Source organism: Eschrichtius robustus, chromosome 14 (genome assembly GCF_028021215.1).
Source record: "Eschrichtius robustus isolate mEscRob2 chromosome 14, mEscRob2.pri, whole genome shotgun sequence".
Classification (NCBI taxonomy): domain Eukaryota; kingdom Metazoa; phylum Chordata; class Mammalia; order Artiodactyla; family Eschrichtiidae; genus Eschrichtius; species Eschrichtius robustus.
This window is the reverse complement of record NC_090837.1, coordinates 92,676,964-92,692,349: the sequence shown is the minus strand read 5'-3', so window position 1 is coordinate 92,692,349 and position 15,386 is coordinate 92,676,964. Positions and strand designations below refer to the sequence as shown.

Below are 15,386 nucleotides of genomic sequence, written 5' to 3'. Positions count from 1 at the left end.
TTACCACCTAACTCTATTTTGTCCTTCTTTATTTTATTTTATGCCTCCTCCCACTAGGATGTAAGTTCCATTATGGCAAGGATTTTTTTTTTTTAATTTATTGCTGTATCCTCATCGCCTAGAGCAGAGTTGGGCCCAGAGCATGCACTCAGAGAATGTTTGTTCAAATGAATGAATCTTTGTAGAAAATGAAAGCTTGAAAATAAGCTATTTCCCCGAGAGAGAAGTAACTCAAATCTGCCCATCTTTGTACGAGAGCAAACCTGACTTTGAAGCTAAGACCTTTTTCCTGTGTTCATACTTCAGATAAAGAAGACACTGCTGATAGGATCTGAGAGGAAGGAAACAGTGCACCGTGCTGGGGCTCTCAATGTGACATTATAAAATTGTCTTTCTCTAGACTGGCCTCCCAAACAGGTTCCAGAGATGGATTACCTTACTTTCCTCTTGGCTATTCTTTATGTATACAAAGGTAAAGATAATGTCTTCATTTAAAGAATTTACTCCTTTTTTAGTCTTATAGTGTGACATGTTCAGAATTTATAATGCTCTTAGTTGGCTTAGATAATTTCTCACTTGTTCAGAAAAACTACAAGTTGTAAATACCAATTATCAGCAGTGGAAACCTTTTTAGACTAAGGTAGAAACTGTTAGCCTTTACCATGATCTCAGTTTACTATCTTGCTAGGTCTAGAGTAAGCTTCAGATGTCTGTTTGGTGTTTCAATCATCAGGTCTAATTGAATTCACATGATCACATGATGGTGTGTCTTTCAGCTCGATGTGAAGAGATATTTTGGGACACAACTGTTCAACTTGCTAAGAATATGGCCCTAGAATGTGTGTATCCATCAAAGGACACTTTAACCCAGATGGAGTGGTTCAAGATCAAGACACTGGAGAGAGAGTCCATAGCCATTTTCAACCCTACTTACCGTGTGATCATAAGAGAGCCGTACGCTGATAGGGTTTACTTTTCAAATTCAACCACGGCCTCTAACGATATGACCTTGTCCTTCCATAATGCCTCTGAGGTGGATGTTGGCTTCTATTCCTGCTTTCTTCATACCTTCCCACATGGAACCTGGGAAAAGGTGATACAGGTGGTTCCATCAGGTAAGTGAAATTTTTATTTACCTTTTTACCCATCTACAATATTTGTTTCTGTAAAGACCAGGTAGAAGCTGTGAAATGCTTTATCATATTTTTGTGCCATTTTCCAATTCCATTTCTAGATTCTATATTATTGTTTCAAAGAAATAATACTGTGAATCAATTCCGTTTTTCTTAATGTGCTATCATTTCCAAGTAGAAGAAGCGTCTCTTGAATTCGAATGTCATGGGAGAAAGCACAGGCTTTATCTTGTCTTAATGAGAGCTTGAACCTAGATTAAGCTGATGTTGGCAATGTTTGGGTTCAGGGATCAGACACCTCCTGTGACGTAGTCCCATTTCCTTTTGCTTCCAACCCTGCTTGTTCAGAGTCCTTTCTGTAACACCAATTCTGGGTTTATTAGTGAATCCTAGGCAGAGTTCAAGCACTGGCTCTGTTTTTAGCTTCATCCAAGTTTCACTAGAGAAGATGCTTCAGAAATTGCAAGCTGTCATTTCAGAAAGAATCTAATGATCTCTTGAAGTATTTCCTGCCATGTCTACCAGTGATTGTGCTTTGACGCTTAGTTAGTCCTACAAGTAATAGCCACATGGATTGGGTGTGGTATGTTGGAAAAACTTGGGTTTTATAGCCTTTACTTCCTTTATAACCTTATATTGGCTGCTCAGTCCCTCTGAATCTCAGGTTCCTGAACAGTAAATTGAGTTAATAATACCATTCTCTTTGTTGAATGGTTTAGGGATCTTATATGTAAGGAACTTGGCCCATGGTAGTCGGGGAATGGTAGGTATTATTATTACTGTCACTATTATTATTTCCTAGGCTTTTGATACAAAATGACTAGCGATGAAAGTTTTAGTTGTCAGAGATAGTCTCGGGAAAGAAATAATTTGGGACTGTGTGTTTCTTGTCTGGTGTCTCTCAAATTATATCCCAAATAGACATCCAGCAGAGCACATCAAATACCACCTGATATAGTGCTTTCTTTTTAAGAAATCCGTATTATAAAAGAACAATTTAAAGTACTATATAAGGAATATCTAATGGTCAGGAAGTAAGAAAAATTCCCATGTGTTAGTTTTCCCTTTCTCTTTAGGAGTACCTAAGTTCAATGATAATTCTGTGTATATGGGTGAGGCTTACAGAGTGTCCATTAGCAAAATCTCTTCAGCTAAGTACTTACTTATTACAGACTCCATTTTGCCCCCCAGGGTCTCATTTGCTGCGTGTGCAGCCACCTGTGAAATGCTGTTTGCGCGTCTTCAGTGTATAGTCCACTCTGATTAGCCATGCAGGTGGCGGAGAGGATGGGAAGGGTCTTAGGTGTGAGTTGTTTGGCACGTGGCCTGAGCCACCCTGGCCAGAGATAGATGCCCCTCCCCACCCTGCCTCGTGTGGTGAGCTTTTGTAGTTTGGGTCCCAAATCGGGTATTCCGATTTCTGTAAAGAACAACCAATTGAAAACAGGTACACCTGAAACTAACACAACATTGTAAATCAACCATACTCCAGTAAAATTAAAATATTAAAAAAACAAAAATGTCCATCAAGAGAGGAATGGCTAAAGAAGATATTGTACATATATTCATATATACACTAATATGTATAAGATAGATAACTAATAAGAACCTGCTGTATAGCACAAGGAACTCCACTGTACAGTAGAAACTAACACAGCATTGTAAAACAACTATACCCCAATAAAAAAAAAAAGAAGGAAAAAAAGAGAACAGGTAGAGCGGTGGTTACCAGGGTGGGGAGGTGGGGAACGGGGGAGACAGATGTTGGTCAGAGTACAGAGTTGAAGTTATACAGGATGAACAAGTCTAGAGACCCAATGTACAGCACGAAGACATTAATGATAGTTAATATCATTGTCTTGAACACTGGCAGTTTGCTAAGAGAGTAGATTTCAGGTGCTCTTATCACCAAAAAATGGTAACTATATGGGGAGAAGATGTGTAAATTAGCTTGACTATAGTAATCATTCCACATATCATTTTGTTGTATATGCCCTAAACTTATGCAATTTTTATTAAAAGCAAAACAAAACAAAAACAGGTAGCTTGACCTCTTGTGAAGGTTTAGGATAGAGGGTAGCACTAAATTATTGAGAACTAAATTATGGTTGCCACACCAAAGTAGGATTTTTAGCATCATGTATGAATGATTTGGGCAATATTTTCTTGATTTTATCATCCAGATTTATTTCTCCTATTATTATTTTGAGGATAGGAAAAGGGAGATCTCTGCCTCATGGGGCTTTTTCAAAAACAGTGGTGAGATTTTCAGTCAGTCGCCAAGAAAGGGGCGGCTAACTCTCCATCTAGTTCAGATTAGAGTCTGATGGTATTCTTAAACATATTTTGCTGTTGTTTTTGATCATTTGTATTTTTAAAGAATAGATTGCATTAACCAGCCAGTGAGAGTATTTCATTCACTTTTGAGATTTGGAGAGCTTCATTTTTTTTTTTAAACTAAGAAAGGTAGTGAATTTATAAAATATAGTAGCTGTATTTACATTAAATATACTTAAATATACTTAACCTTAAATATACTAAATTAACCTTAAATATACTTAAATTCTTCCATGTGTGCTTTATTAACAACATATCAGGATCTACAAATATTACATGCTTGTATAACATAAAGGGGGAGTTGATGATCTATTTAACAGTGAAAGATTGGACTTGGAATCTGGAAATCTTAATCTGTATAATAGATCGTTAAGATCTGCAAAAAGGTGAAGGAATTGAGCCACATGCTCTCTAAATATACTGATTTCTCCTGTTCACTGAAAGCTGATGATGTGTGAGGAACTTGATCAGTACCTTACCTAGGTCTTCTCGTTTAACGCCCCCTGCACACTTGGCTGTGGATGTAACCTTGATTTTCGAGTGAGGACACTGAAGGGAAGTAAGGTCTAGTAATCTGTTCAAGTTCTCAGACTTCGTTTGTGTCCATTGGATAGAGTTGCAATTACAGGATGGAAAGTGCCAGCTTAGGGGGCATAGGAGCCGGCGGGAGCCCTTGAATGAGGAGACATCCATCATTGCTTGTCCTTTTGGCCTCCCTCCCCCTTGAGTTTTCAGCCCAGAGTTGAAGAGCAAATTGGATGTCTTATTCTGGATAAATGATATTGTTAATGCAAAATTATGTTAAAACATGTGTTACCTTCAGGACAGGCATTTCTTAATCAGTAACTGATTTAGAGCATTTAATGGCAAGAATGGCTGCATTTATTTCACTGCCTCATGGAAAAATATGCTGAGGCGACTTGAGAGGTGACATTTCAAAGGTAGCCCTTTCATGGCAGAGTTTGCGGTGGAAGTGGGGTTGTGGAGAAAATTACCGTAACCCATGTGTCTCTGGCTTTACTAGTCACTTAGGGCAAATGTAGTTATATTTATGGAAATGTCCCCCCAAATGTATGATGCACCCCAAAAACTCTGCTAGCTAACTCGGATTAGGTGCCTACTGTGTGTGAAGTAAATGCCTGTCCTCTCGTTTAATGCTTGTGAAACACCAGGCGGGAGATTAGCATGCTCACATTATACAGCTGAGGAAACTGAAGTTCAGGGTCATTAACCAACTCAAGGTTGCTGAGCTGCCAAGCCGCAGCACCAGGATGAAACCAGCTGATGTTTCCAAAGAACCAGAAATGAGAGGAAGGGGAGCTTGACACCAGCAGAGTGAACATGAACAATTAAAAAAAAAAATTGAAGTAGAGTTGCTGTACAATATTATATAAGTTACGGGTATGCAATGTGGTGATTCACAATTTTTAAAGCTTATACTCCATTTATGGTCATTATCGAATATTGGCTATATTCCCTGTGTTGTACAATATATCCTTGTAGCTTATTTAATACATAATAGTTTGTACCAGGAATTTTTTAGCATAGAGAGACTGGTGTGAGGGAAGAAGAGAAAAGGGCGTCTCCGGGGGAACTGATGGTGTGGAGAAGGCATGAGGAAGTCTGGTTCACGCAGAGGACAGAGCTCCAGGAGGGGTAGGTCTCACCTGGGCTCCAGGGCCCCTCACCGCCTGAGAGGCAGCCTTGAGGGTGAGGAAGAAACTGTGACAGTGGGACCCTCTCTCTGCTCTTACAGCAGAGGTGCTCTGGGGCCCCAGGTAAGGTTTTATACAGTCGATCCTATGTTTAAAAAAGAAGCCAAAGCCCATGGGGCAGGAGGATGTCAGAGAAGAACTTCGAAAGATGGGACGGCCCAATGTTGCTGAGCCTAATGGGGTTGGAACTTGACCCTGCAGTATAGACTGTGGGAAGTCTCTGAATGTTTTCAGAGAGAGACACATAATGACCACTTTTTTTTTTACCACCTAGAAGATTAAACTAGTTGCATCCTTATAGAAGGGGAAGAGTTTAAGGGGCAGGGTGAACAACTATTATTTTATGGATTGGAATGCTTATCCACTGCTGGTAGGAGTGTAAGTTGGTGGATCTACTGTATTATTGGTATTGGTAATATTCAGAGTTCTCCAGAGAAATAGAACCAATAGGATGTATCTGTGTATAGAAAGACATTTATCATGAGGAACTGGCTCATGTGATCATGGAGACTGCAGTGTGGGCCAGCAGGCTGGAGACCCAGGAAAACCAATGATGGTGTAGATGCAGGCGGAATGGAGGCCAGGGAGGCCAGTCTTTTTGTTGTATTCAGACATTCAGGTGATTGGATGAGGCCCACCCACATTATGTAGGCCAATCTGCTTACTCAAAATTCACCAATTTAAATGTTAATCTTATCTAAAACCACCCTCCAAATTAATACCTAAAATTAACCATCACATCTATTCTGGAAAATGATATTGCGTTAGCTAGTTAAAGAACCCCATTCCTAAGACCTAATCCTTCTCTCTATTGTATATTCTGGGGATTGCCCACATGTAGGAGGAATGCCTGAGAATGTGTAAGGCAGCAGATCACTGTGATAGCCAACAAATGAATGATCGCGATGCTCATCAACAGGGATGAATTTTGGGAACATTGTGTGAAAGAAAATAGCAAGTTTCAAAAAAACACACAGGGGATGATTCCTTTCCTTCAAAGTTTAGAGACATGCAGCTAAACAATATGCTACTTATAGATACAAACGTGTGGTAAAAGTCTAAGGAAAGCAGATTTCCGAAGCACAGGCAGGAAGGAGATAGAACCAGGAAGGAATACAAGGGTCTTCCAAGTTCACAATCAGGTGTTTTTCTTATACAGGTGTTTTATTTCCCATCTGTCTTAAAAATGTTTTATGAAACTTCTCTCAAATCTATTGAATTTCTAATAAAAACAGTGAAGAAGGATACAATTGCAATTTTGAGCAGTTCACAGGTAATTATCTAAGTTAAGGGTAAGATCTTCATTCTGATTTGGCCTGGAGGGCTGGAAGAGGGTAAACAAGGATTCCAAGTTTTTATGATTCAGGGACTGAAAAATGATGGTTTCCCTTAAAAAGATGGGAAATTAAGAGACCAGTTTGGCTTGGAAGAGAGTAAATAAGTTCAGTTTCAGATGCATTGAGTTGTAAAGTAGCCTTTGACCAGCTCACGGCTGAAATTACGGAGTGACAAACCATAATGAAGTTCAGGATTGAAAATACCAATTTTGGAGTTGTCTGGATGATCACCCAGCGCACGTGAAGAAGATGGTTCACTAAGAAACTACTTGTACGTGGGACGGAAGCTGAGGCCGTGGCATTGAAGGATGGTATGGTCACATCGAAGTGGGGGGAGCATTCATGTTAAAGACTGGAGAGGGCAGAGCGAGGGGAGGGAGGGAAGAAGCGGGGGAGATTCGAGATGCAGGACAGACGCGTAACTGGTGTAGGAGCCAGACGGGTTTCCTCTTAGCTCATGTGTACAGGAGAGGGTTAGATGGTCCCCTCCACACATTCTGGTGCTCTGTGTTGCTGTATCACACAGATTTCCCGCTCTGTGATCTTCCACACTCCAACCCCCCCATCTCAACTTTGACACGGGTTGTTCCTCACTGTCTCCTTTTTAAGGTTTCATTCTTTGCTGGGTGGGATGAGGCTCCCTGTGTGTCATCCATGCTCGGTCTTAGGTGGGTCTTATCTCTATTCCCGTCAACGTCAGTATTTGCTTTTCTCTTGCCAGTTACTTTTTCTTTTTCCTAATGTTGGGGTGATCTCCGGATTTAAATTTTATTTAAATCTGGAAATGGGGGCGTGGCCCAGATCTGGCTGGTAGAAATGGGTGTGCTGATTTGTAGGACCGAATTCACTTATCCATTAATTCACTCATCAAGTCTTATTGAGAACCTACTATATTCAAGATAATGTCTGTGGTGGGGAAGCTAGAAAGACATGATCTTAGCCCTAAACAGTATGCAGAGCATTAGGGGAGATAAAAGTTGTATATCACAAATTATAACGTAAAGCAAAGAGTAAGTGCTATTGTAGTTCAGAGGATAGAATTTACTTTCAACCGGGAAACTCAGGATAGATTCCCTGAAAGGGGGGAATTTGAAGTTTACCTTGAAGGAGGTAAGTCAGAATATTTGGACATGGAGTTGGGCGGAGTAGCATTCAGGAGAATTGCTTTAAATATTATCTAAAAAATAGATAACTTTGGCTCTGCTTTAACCTACTTTGCAAGCCAACACATAGGATTGATCAACAATGAATGCAGTTTATTCTGCTTTAAAATTCATCGCTTGGTTTATTTCAACATGTTGACTTAATGCTTCAAAAGGCATAGGAATCCAGATGTGTTATGCAATTGTATTTTGCAATGTATCTTGAGAATATTTTCATACTCTCATTTCACCTTGTGTGTTATCTATCGCAAATTCAGAAGGAAAGAAGAAAACTGCACTACCTTATATATTAGTGAAAGGTGCAAAATTATGGAGGGGAAGCCTTTGTCTAAAAGCCTTCTTCGCCAGTCAGTGGAAATTCCAAACAGGGCTAAGAGGCCGTGGAAAAAGAGCCTTTCTTACTCTCCTGTTACATGGGTCACCAATACATACCAGCATGTTTTGTCCCTGCTGGATTCTTTCAGCTTTGCCCGTCAGATGCTTCTCTTTTGCTTTGAGGTTGGGTTTGTTTGTTTGTTTTTAAGTGAGGTAGAAGAATAAGAAAAAAATTCTTTCATATCTACTGTTTAAAGAATTAATAAATAATTATTAACAGATAACAATAGGTAATATTAATAAATAATAAACTCTCTTAAGGTCCATTCTTACAAGCTCAGAAATCAGTCTTGAAAGTTTCCCCATCTGTATAACTGTGTGTTATACACATACATATATGAGAACAAAAAAGGGTTCTGTGAAATGTTACATTTCAGCAGTTTTTCATTTAAGGAAGAGAAAAGATATTAGGCAGTATCAATAAGAAATAGCCAACTGATGAAAACAAAAACATTTTAAAGGCTGAGAAATCTCACTCCTTAATGAAATAAAATAGTACATAGAGAAGGCAAATGATAAAGAGCATTTTAAGACTCGTGGAAAGCAAGGTTACGGTCACTGCACTTCTCAAGGGTGAAATTAATGGGAATCGGAAAGTGGACTACTTACCAGACCCGGGCCAAGGTTGTTTTCATTGAGTTGCTTTCTGTTCGCTAAGCCAGGGAGGAGATGCTTGAGAGCACGTATCACCATGAGATTCAGTGCTCAGGCTTTGGGGTAAAGCTCTGTAATCAAAAATCAAAAAGGGAGACATAAAAAACAACTCTGAAACAAGGCAATACTGGATTTATATACAAAATTAGACTCAACAATTGAATGGCAGGTAAAGTTTAACATAAGGAACAAATACACATCTGGGTTTGGTGAGAGTAGTTTTTTCTGTTTGCCCACCTGAGGGCACAGGCCTGTGTCCACTGTGCCACCTCCATGCCCTGCGAGGCCGCCCAGGCTTTCCCACTTCTCAGCCGGGTCAACGTCCAGAAGAGAACATTTTCCCTAGACTTGTTGGGAAACCCACTCAGGCGGTCCAGAGCAGGGGAGGCACCTGGCTGTGATCTTAGCCTGTCGTGGTTTTGTTTACTTCCACAAGCCCTACCCTTCCTTGAGCAGCTATTGTTATTTCCAAGATGACCCTGGCGTAAGGGTGGCTGTGGCTCGAGGATGAACTACGGCTGAAGCAGAAGCACGGGCTCCCCTGTGGCCCTCGGAGACGGTCTTCGCGCAGCGGAGACACACGGTTCTTGGGTTTTCCTCCTTCGGCCCTCAGCCATCAAGACAACTTGCACCTCTTCTATCACTTGTGACCACAACCCTCCTCTCCCCAGCACTCGGGCGGCTGCCAGCCGCGGGCTCTGGAACACGCTTCCTCTGCAGAGTGGGTGCTGCTGGCGTGCGGTGTGAGCGCGGGGCGGGGATTGTGGCTTCGCGAGTAAGAGCCCCTGCGGGTAATCGGAACCCGCTGGGCCCACGCACACTGAGACCCTCCCCTGGACCGTCTCGGCTTCTAGATTCTCTTAAAAAAATTCCTCTCGTCAAAGGTTGAGAACAGCCCCGATGGAGCTGTGTTCACCGCATCTTCTCTCGGAAACTTCTCGTAGGATTAGGGGGAGGCGTCAGGGACCTTCAAAGAGACCTTACGGGGATGTGCATCCTGACAGACCACAGTCCTGACGGAGGGTAAAATGATAAAAAATTTTGTAAGATAAAAATGCTGGATTTGGGAAATTTAAAAACGAAGACGCGCAAGGAAAATAAATAACTGAAGAAAGAAGGAGAAAGGTCAAGCTCTCAGGACCAGAAGCTTAGGGCTGTGCAGCCCGCTTTCTCTTTGAGCCGATGCTGTCCAGGGGCAGCTGGTTCAACGTTTATAGAAAGAAGACTTGTCTCTAAGCTCTGCTCTTGGTTGCTGGTTTTTGTTTTTGTTTGGCTTTTATAGGGAGTGGAGGTTGCAACTAGGATAGCTTTTCTGTTCCTTCGAGAACATTTCTGAAGACATTTAAGATTTTGAAACCCTTAAGAAATTTAAGACTATCAAGCCCATCCTTCAGGGATCAATGCGAAATTATTCCCCTAGGCACCATCTCTTCTACTTACTCCACAATAGTTTTAATTGAATAACTCAGCTGATGGGGCTTCTGGCACTTCCCTTGAGAGATTACTCACAATCCAATAAATCTCAATGTGAGAAAAATTTCCCTGACTTAAGCTATTTAACCAACTTACATTAAAAAAAAAAAAAAAAGTCTTCTTCATAATCTGCCCAGAGAGAAAGACCCATGTTCCGTAGAAGATTGATATAGAAAGCTTTCTAAGGATGGAGATGTGAGATGCAATATTCACATTTAATAGCAGTGTAAATAGCTATACACGTCATACCGGCAGGGTTTAGTAGGGCCAATAAGGATGATGTCTGGGCATGAATTCTGTGAGCATTTATGTGCACCATTTAACTAGCAGAATACTTAAGAAACTTAATATTCTCATTTCAGCAAATTACCTCTTAAGAACATATTTGTTCCATTTCTTGGCAGGCTACATGAAATCCTATAAGCTACCAACACTGACATTTCCAGAATAGCTTACTGAAGGTGTATGCGTATCTTTAGGATAATTTCCTTCTTGACATGAAGAACCCAAAACTTCAGAAAATTTTAGGTCATCCACCTAATTCATTCCACTAATGGAGAGAGTACATTTATTTCTCCTTACGAACTGGACACTACAATTGAAAGTGTGTATACCATTTTTCATTTGAGAAACAGCCAGGGAATTCAATACTTGTCTCTGAGGCAGAGCTCAGTAACATTAGTGTATGTCCCCAAATGAGATCATTTTGTGTCCCATTAGCTTGTGACACCACAATTCTCAAATTATGTCCCTGTTATCTTTTAAGAAGCATAGTTGCTCATTTAAATAAGTCAGTAAATATAAATAAAGAATATTTATTGAACACAGGACTTGTTCCTTCTTCCTCTTATTTTCCTTAAATCCTACAAATGGTTCCTAAAAGAATGAACATTTAATAAGATGGAAACATTTCCAATTACTGGTATTGTGTTTCTTTGAGCTGACACAGTGTTTGAATTTTTATTCTTAACACAGTCTGACTATTATGTTTTCAGTGAAAATAGCAGAACTGAACCAAAGAGCAAATTATTATACCTTATTGTTCAAATGACACTTTGAGATGTTCTAGTCTTTTATTGGATGAATGTTGATAACAGTAATTTAAAGAATTGTAAGCCCTTTCTAAATACATTGAATAGACATTTACAGTTTGCTGTGAGGAGAAGAAGAAATGAGTAAGAAGGTCACTGTTTTTGAGACGTTTATAATCTAAGAGGGGAGGTACGTACTATACATTATGTAAACATGAGGACTGAGTAACCGTGATGTACAGTGGAACTTGATAAGTAGCATAGAACAATGTCTGGGAAGTTGAGAGTGGCAGAGGTTACTTCTGGTTTGGGGGACCTTGAAAGGTGCCTGCACCAGGCTGAAAATCTAGGTATGATTCCAGAAAAAAATGCATCATGGAGAAAATCCCATGAAAGGGAAATGCTCTTTGCATTTGGGGCAAATGAAAAATACATTTGGTCACAAGCTTAGAGGAAGGGCAGTGGTGGAAGGTCTAGTTTTGAACTTCCTTGGTGGTTAGTAAAGTTTTCAAACAGCAGAAGTCACATGGGTCATGTTTGCAGCCATTATTTGGAGCCCTTACTCTAGCAGCTGCGTGTGGGATGATTTAGAGGTGGGGAAAAAGAAAGATGGGAGACTGGGAAACAAGGGAGAGGGAGCCTGCAGCCCTGAAATGCAGCAGGGGCACTGCCTCCAGGGCATGGCCCACCAATGCAATCTTCACAAAGTCTCTGCTTACCTTGCTAAATCACAGCCAAATGAAGCTCCCCCCTCCTCAAGGGCTTCCTTCCCATCCACTCCTAGCTTTCATTCAATAAACAGTTAAACCTTAGTGTGCCAGAGGTTGCGGGTACATAGACATGTCCCAGTCTCTGATCTCAAGCTGAGGACTCATTTATAATGCCATTCGATGCACGGGACAGGTGCTGGTTGCGATAGGATGGTGGTGGCGGCAGTGCGTGTGTGCGCGTGCCTATACGTGTGTGTTGGAAGGATGACTGGAGCGGGAGGAGGTCATTACGGAAGCTTCAGAGAACAAAAGATGCTTGAGCTTACTCATAGAGGGAGATGCCAAACCTCCTGGGTTGAAGGATGATCATGCTGTTAGCGGGATGGCATGCCTGCTAGAGGGAACTCACGCTAATGCTACAAAAGCAGAGTGAGTCTGGTGTGCTTGGGAGCCAGCCTGCTGGGTGGAGCCCGAATGTAAATTAGTTTAAGTGGCTAGTGGTGCCAGGTGGCGAATCTGGAGGGTGGAGAGCAGAAAAGAACTTTGTTATGCTTTCTACAGGGGCTCCAGATCTTTGCTTGGGAGGGGTGGGGTCAGTTTGGGGAATACTCGACTTGGAATTGTGTTGCGTAGCAAGGCCTTATTCTGACTCAGATCGCATTTTCTTTGCAGTGGGGTGGGAGCTAATGTTCCCTCTGGTTCCATTTTGTGTCACAACCGTACACCATTCTAAGGTGATTTTACTTTATTTTAGGCAATGGGGAGCCATTAAGAATTTGAATTAGGTGAATGGTTTGCAATTTAGAAAGAGAAGTCAGGCAAGACTCTACAAGGGGATTAGAGGAGAGGGACAAGTGAGGGAAGTCCAGAGGCTGTTATGGGCTGAGTTGTGTCCTCCCAAAATTCATATGTTGAAGTCCTAGCCCCCAGTACCTCAGAATGTGACTGTATTTGGAAATAGAGTCTTTAAAGATATAACTGAGTTAAGATGAGGTCATTAGAGTGGACCTTAATCCAATATGACTGGTGTCCTTATGAGAAGAGAACATAAGGACACAGACATACACAAAGATAAGACCATGTGAAGACACAAGGAAGAGGTGGCCATCCAGAAGCCAAGGAGAGCAGCCTCAGAAGAAATCAACCCCGCTGGCACTCTGATTGCAGACTTTCTGCCTCCAGAATTGTGAGAAAATAAATTTCTGTTGTTTAAGCCACCCAGTCTATGGTACTTTGCTGTGCCAGCCCTAGCAAAGTAATACAGAGGCTATAGTAGTGGGTCAGACAAGAGAGGCAAAATAATTAAACTGAGGCAGCATAGTGGGGATAAAGTAGAGAGGGGGTATATTCAAGATAGAGTCTCTTACTAGTGTACTTTTCATTATTTTGATTTCTTCCCCTCCCAAAGATTCAGAACGTATATAAAAAACCATTACAACTGCCAGCACTTTGGCTCAGAAATTGCTGGAGCACACTGTTCCCCCTGCCTTCGTGCTTTGTTGGGACTTTGTTCACAGCCGCTCCTGGTTCTCATTGTCTCTCCATCCTAATTTGTTCTTTTCGATGCACACCCTCTCTTCTCCCCAGACTAGGTACACATAGTTGTTTTATAATCTATGTCTGACATTCTAATATCAAAAGGCTCATTTCTAATATCTGTTCTCCCCCTGCTGCTGATTCTTCCTCTTACTGCTTTATTTCCTTATGTTCTTGGCTCTTTTTGACTGTGTGCTGCACATCACTCTTCATAAAGCATTTCTGGTTGTTCTTTGAGACCCAGAATAAATGGACCTTCATTCACAGAGGCGTTGTCTTGGATTACTTTAAACTTAGGCTTTGTGGAGCGCCCCTGCTCTGGGAATTTAGACTGTAAATTCGCGTGAGAACTGACTTGTGCTTACAGCTACTCAAGGATTTTCTTTCTTTCCATGGTCTCCTAGAGGTGTGAATGAGGGCAGGTTTACTTCCATTTCATCCTTACCATGAAGGTGTACCCCCAGCTGTCTCAACCAGAAGAGAGTCTTCTCCTCCATTACCTATCGCAGGGAGGCCCTGGGCCTTGACACCCATGTCACTTGTGCTGTGTGAGGCTCAGAATCAGAGTTCAAGTTTGCTGAGATTGGCCAGGTGTGCTCAGGGCAAAAGTGGCTTCCTTCCATGTTCTCACCTCCCTAGTTTGTCACTTTCTCTCAGATTTCTCCTGGTGACTCCTATGTCATCTGAAATTTGATGCTTTTAAGATATTTTAAATTGTTTAACATACATATTTAGTTGTTTATTTTTTAACATCTTTATTGGAGTATTATTGCTTTACGATGGTGTGTTAGTTTCTGCTGTATAACAAAGTGAATCAGCTATATGTATACATATATCCCCATATCTCCTCCCTCTTGCGTCTCCCTCCCACCCTCCCTATCCCACCCCTCTAGGTGGTCACAAAGCACCGAGCTGATCTCCCTGTGCTATGCGGCTGCTTCCCACTAGCTATCTATTTTACATTTGGTAGTGTATATAAGTCCATGCCACTCTCTCACTTCGTCCCAGCATATTTAGTTTTTAATAGGAGGTTTAGCGCTAATAATGGAGCCTGGTATTTTACTAGAAATGCAAATATCTACATTTCTAAAAAATAAATCCACCCCCGCACACAATCTGTTCTGCTCCCAGTCTCTCTCATTTGAGTCAATATCCCCGCTTCTCAAAACCATAGAAGTCATTCTTTATACCTTATTTTCTCTCATTCTTCCCATTTAAGTGGCTAGACTTCCAAAATAAATATCTCATCCATATTATCTCAGCCTATATTGCAAAGCACTATTGTTTCTTACCTCTATGTATTTTTTTAAAAAGTTTATTCATAATCTAGATGCTTTTACATGAAAGTTTGATCCGAGTAACATAGCCCATCAACTACCCAGAAAGACAACATCTGTTGCCCCAGTTTTTGGACTCTGGACCTGGTAGGACTATGTTTCTAGTTGTCTGTGTTCTACGTGCCGATAAGGGGTGCCTGATTTCCTTCATTGTTGATCATCCCCTGATAAGGCAGGCAGTCTGCTCAGCTCCCACATTTCTGGGAATGGGCTCCGACAGTGATTATACAGCAGGAGAGTTGAGAGAGAAGATTTCATTTTGTCTTGGCTGTTGGGTGTGAAGTAGCAGGAGGATTCAAAAGTGGTACCAGCTTTTTACCTGGGATCCCGGGCAGATGGTGCTCTCACTTCCTGAACTGGGGTGTATGAGGTGAGAGGAAGGCCTGGGGTGGGGCTGAGTGGTTCAGTTCTGGACATCCGCATGGAGCTCTCTCATAGGCATGAGGAGTTTTGAGTCCGAGCCCAAGAGAGAAATTGGGGTGGAGTGTAAACGTGCGGTCGTGAGTGTGCACGAGTGTGCACTCAGAGCTTTGGCTGGTGATCTTTGGCATCAATAACTATGGTTTATTGAATGTCTATTATGTG

At 41.4% G+C, this 15,386-nt stretch overlaps 1 protein-coding gene across 1 annotated transcript in view; it reads left to right on the top strand.

Moving 5' to 3' along the window:
• The first annotated feature begins 426 nt into the window (after window positions 1-426).
• Window positions 427-15,386, top strand: part of CD226 (CD226 molecule) — an 84,280-nt gene continuing 69,320 nt past the window's right edge. Inside the window, exons 1-2 of the mRNA XM_068563670.1 lie at window positions 427-472; window positions 777-1,115. Of these exons, the coding sequence (XP_068419771.1) occupies window positions 427-472; window positions 777-1,115 (385 nt within the window). The remainder of the gene's footprint in view (window positions 473-776; window positions 1,116-15,386) is intronic.